The sequence below is a fragment of the Chaetura pelagica genome, unplaced genomic scaffold (assembly GCF_000747805.2).
Source record: "Chaetura pelagica isolate M959 unplaced genomic scaffold, ChaPel_1.0 scaffold1302, whole genome shotgun sequence".
NCBI classification, from domain to species: domain Eukaryota; kingdom Metazoa; phylum Chordata; class Aves; order Apodiformes; family Apodidae; genus Chaetura; species Chaetura pelagica.
This window is the reverse complement of record NW_009952407.1, coordinates 3468-5310: the sequence shown is the minus strand read 5'-3', so window position 1 is coordinate 5310 and position 1843 is coordinate 3468. Positions and strand designations below refer to the sequence as shown.

The following is a 1843-nucleotide window of genomic DNA, read 5'->3' as shown; positions in this document are numbered from 1 at the left end:
GGTACAGAGAGTGGGTGAGGGGGCCCCCATACTGCAGGAGCCAGCCCAGGTGTGTGTGACCCCCCCACCATGTCACCGTGGGGTGACACATGTGATCCCCAACCTACATCCCTGGGGAGGTCTGGTGCCAGCAGGGTCACCTCATGAGGTGTGGGCACCCCAGAGAGGGGCAAGGGGTCCACTGGGGGGTCTGGGGGTCTCACAGGAGGTTGGGGGCACCCTGTGGGCCTGGGGACCCCCAACAAGGTGGGACACACAAATAGGAGGATAACGGGTACCCAGTGGGTCCCAGGCATCCCACAAGCAGAATGACATTCACCCCACAGGTCCTGACCACCCCACAGCAGGCTGGTGGGACACCCCACAGGTCCTGACCACCCCACAAGAAGCTGATGGGCACCCCATGGGTCCTGACCACCCCACAAAAAGCTGATAGGACACCCCATGGGTCCTGACCACGCCACAAGAAGCTGATGGGCACCCCATGGATCCTGGACACTCCACAGCAGGCTGACAGGAACCCCATAGGTCCTGACCACCCCATAGCAGGCTGATGTGCACATCATATGTCCTGGACACACCACAGAAGGCTGACAGGCACCCCATGGGTCCTGGCCAACATGCTGTGGGACAAGGGGCACCAAAGGGATCCCAGCCACCCCACCCAGCAGGACTCCAGGCACCCCAAGACTCCCAGCCACCCCACAGCAGAACAACAGCCACCCCGTGGGTCTGAGGCATCCGCAGCAGGACACCGGGTATAGGCTGAGTCCCAGGCACCCCTAGCAGCGTAGGGCAGGGTGCCAGGTGGGTGGGTGCCCCCTCACCATCTGTGCCCGCAGGTACATCTGTGCCTGGCTGGCGGTGAGGGCGGGCGAGGCGGCGTTTCCCAGCAGCACTGCCTGCTGAGCCATCCCCGCCGCGCCCGGCCCCCCGCTCTGCGCACGGTTCACCAGCTGCGCGGCCGCCGGAGACGTCGCCAGGTTGATCTGCCAGGGAAAGGGTGGGAGAGGGTCAGGGTAGCTCAAGGAGAAAGGCTCTCCTGCTGGAGGGCAGGGAGTTCCACCTCAACTTCTTTCCTGTGAGGGTGACAGAGCCCTGGGACAGGCTGCCCAGAGAGGCTGTGGAGTCTCCTTCTCTGGAGACTTTCCAGCCCTGTCTGGATGCCTTTCTGAGTGACCTGCCCTGGTTTGGGTCCTGCTCTGGCAGGGGGGTTGGACTCAACGGTCTTCAGAGGTGCCTTCCAACCCTTAATATTATGTGATTCTGTGAAGGCTCCAGGGAGACATCAGAGCACCTTCCAGTGCCTGAAGGGGCTCCAGGAAAGCTGGGGAGGGACTTGGGACAAGGGCAGGGAGGGATGGGATGAAAGGAAACATCTTTAAACTGGAAGAGGGGAGATTCAGGCTGGACATGAAGAGGAAATTCTTTGCTGAGAGGGTGGGGAGACCCTGGCCCAGGTTGCCCAGGGAAGCTGTGGCTGCCCCATCCCTGGCAGTGCTGAAGGGCAGGTTGGATGGGGCTTGGAGCAGCCTGGGCTGGTGGGAGGTGTCCCTGCCCATGCAGGAGTTGGGATCTCGATGACATTTAAGGTCCCTTCTAATCCAAACCATTCCTGACTCACCGTGGGCTGCTGGGCAGGTGCTGGCTGGGCGCTGGTGCCCCCCGAAGAGCTGCTCTGCCTGTTCGCCGCCAGGCTGGCCTGGAGGGGCAGGAAGAAAGCCAACAAGGTCGGCAGGGTGCAGCAGGGTAGCACCTAAGGGTGCCCCCGGGAGGTGCCCCCGTACCTGCTGGACGGCAGCCAGGCTCTGGAGCTGGGCACTGGTGAGGTGCTGCTGCTGCA

The 1843-nt window shown here is 62.9% G+C and overlaps 1 protein-coding gene across 1 annotated transcript in view; it reads right to left on the bottom strand.

The window, feature by feature from the left end:
* Positions 1–1702, bottom strand: part of LOC104398166 (polyhomeotic-like protein 2) — a gene marked incomplete at its 5' end in the record, with an annotated part of 10337 nt that extends 8635 nt beyond the window's left edge. Inside the window, 2 exons of the mRNA XM_010008216.1 lie at positions 828–989; positions 1625–1702. Of these exons, the coding sequence (XP_010006518.1) occupies positions 828–989; positions 1625–1702 (240 nt within the window). The remainder of the gene's footprint in view (positions 1–827; positions 990–1624) is intronic.
* Positions 1703–1843: the final 141 nt, after the last annotated feature.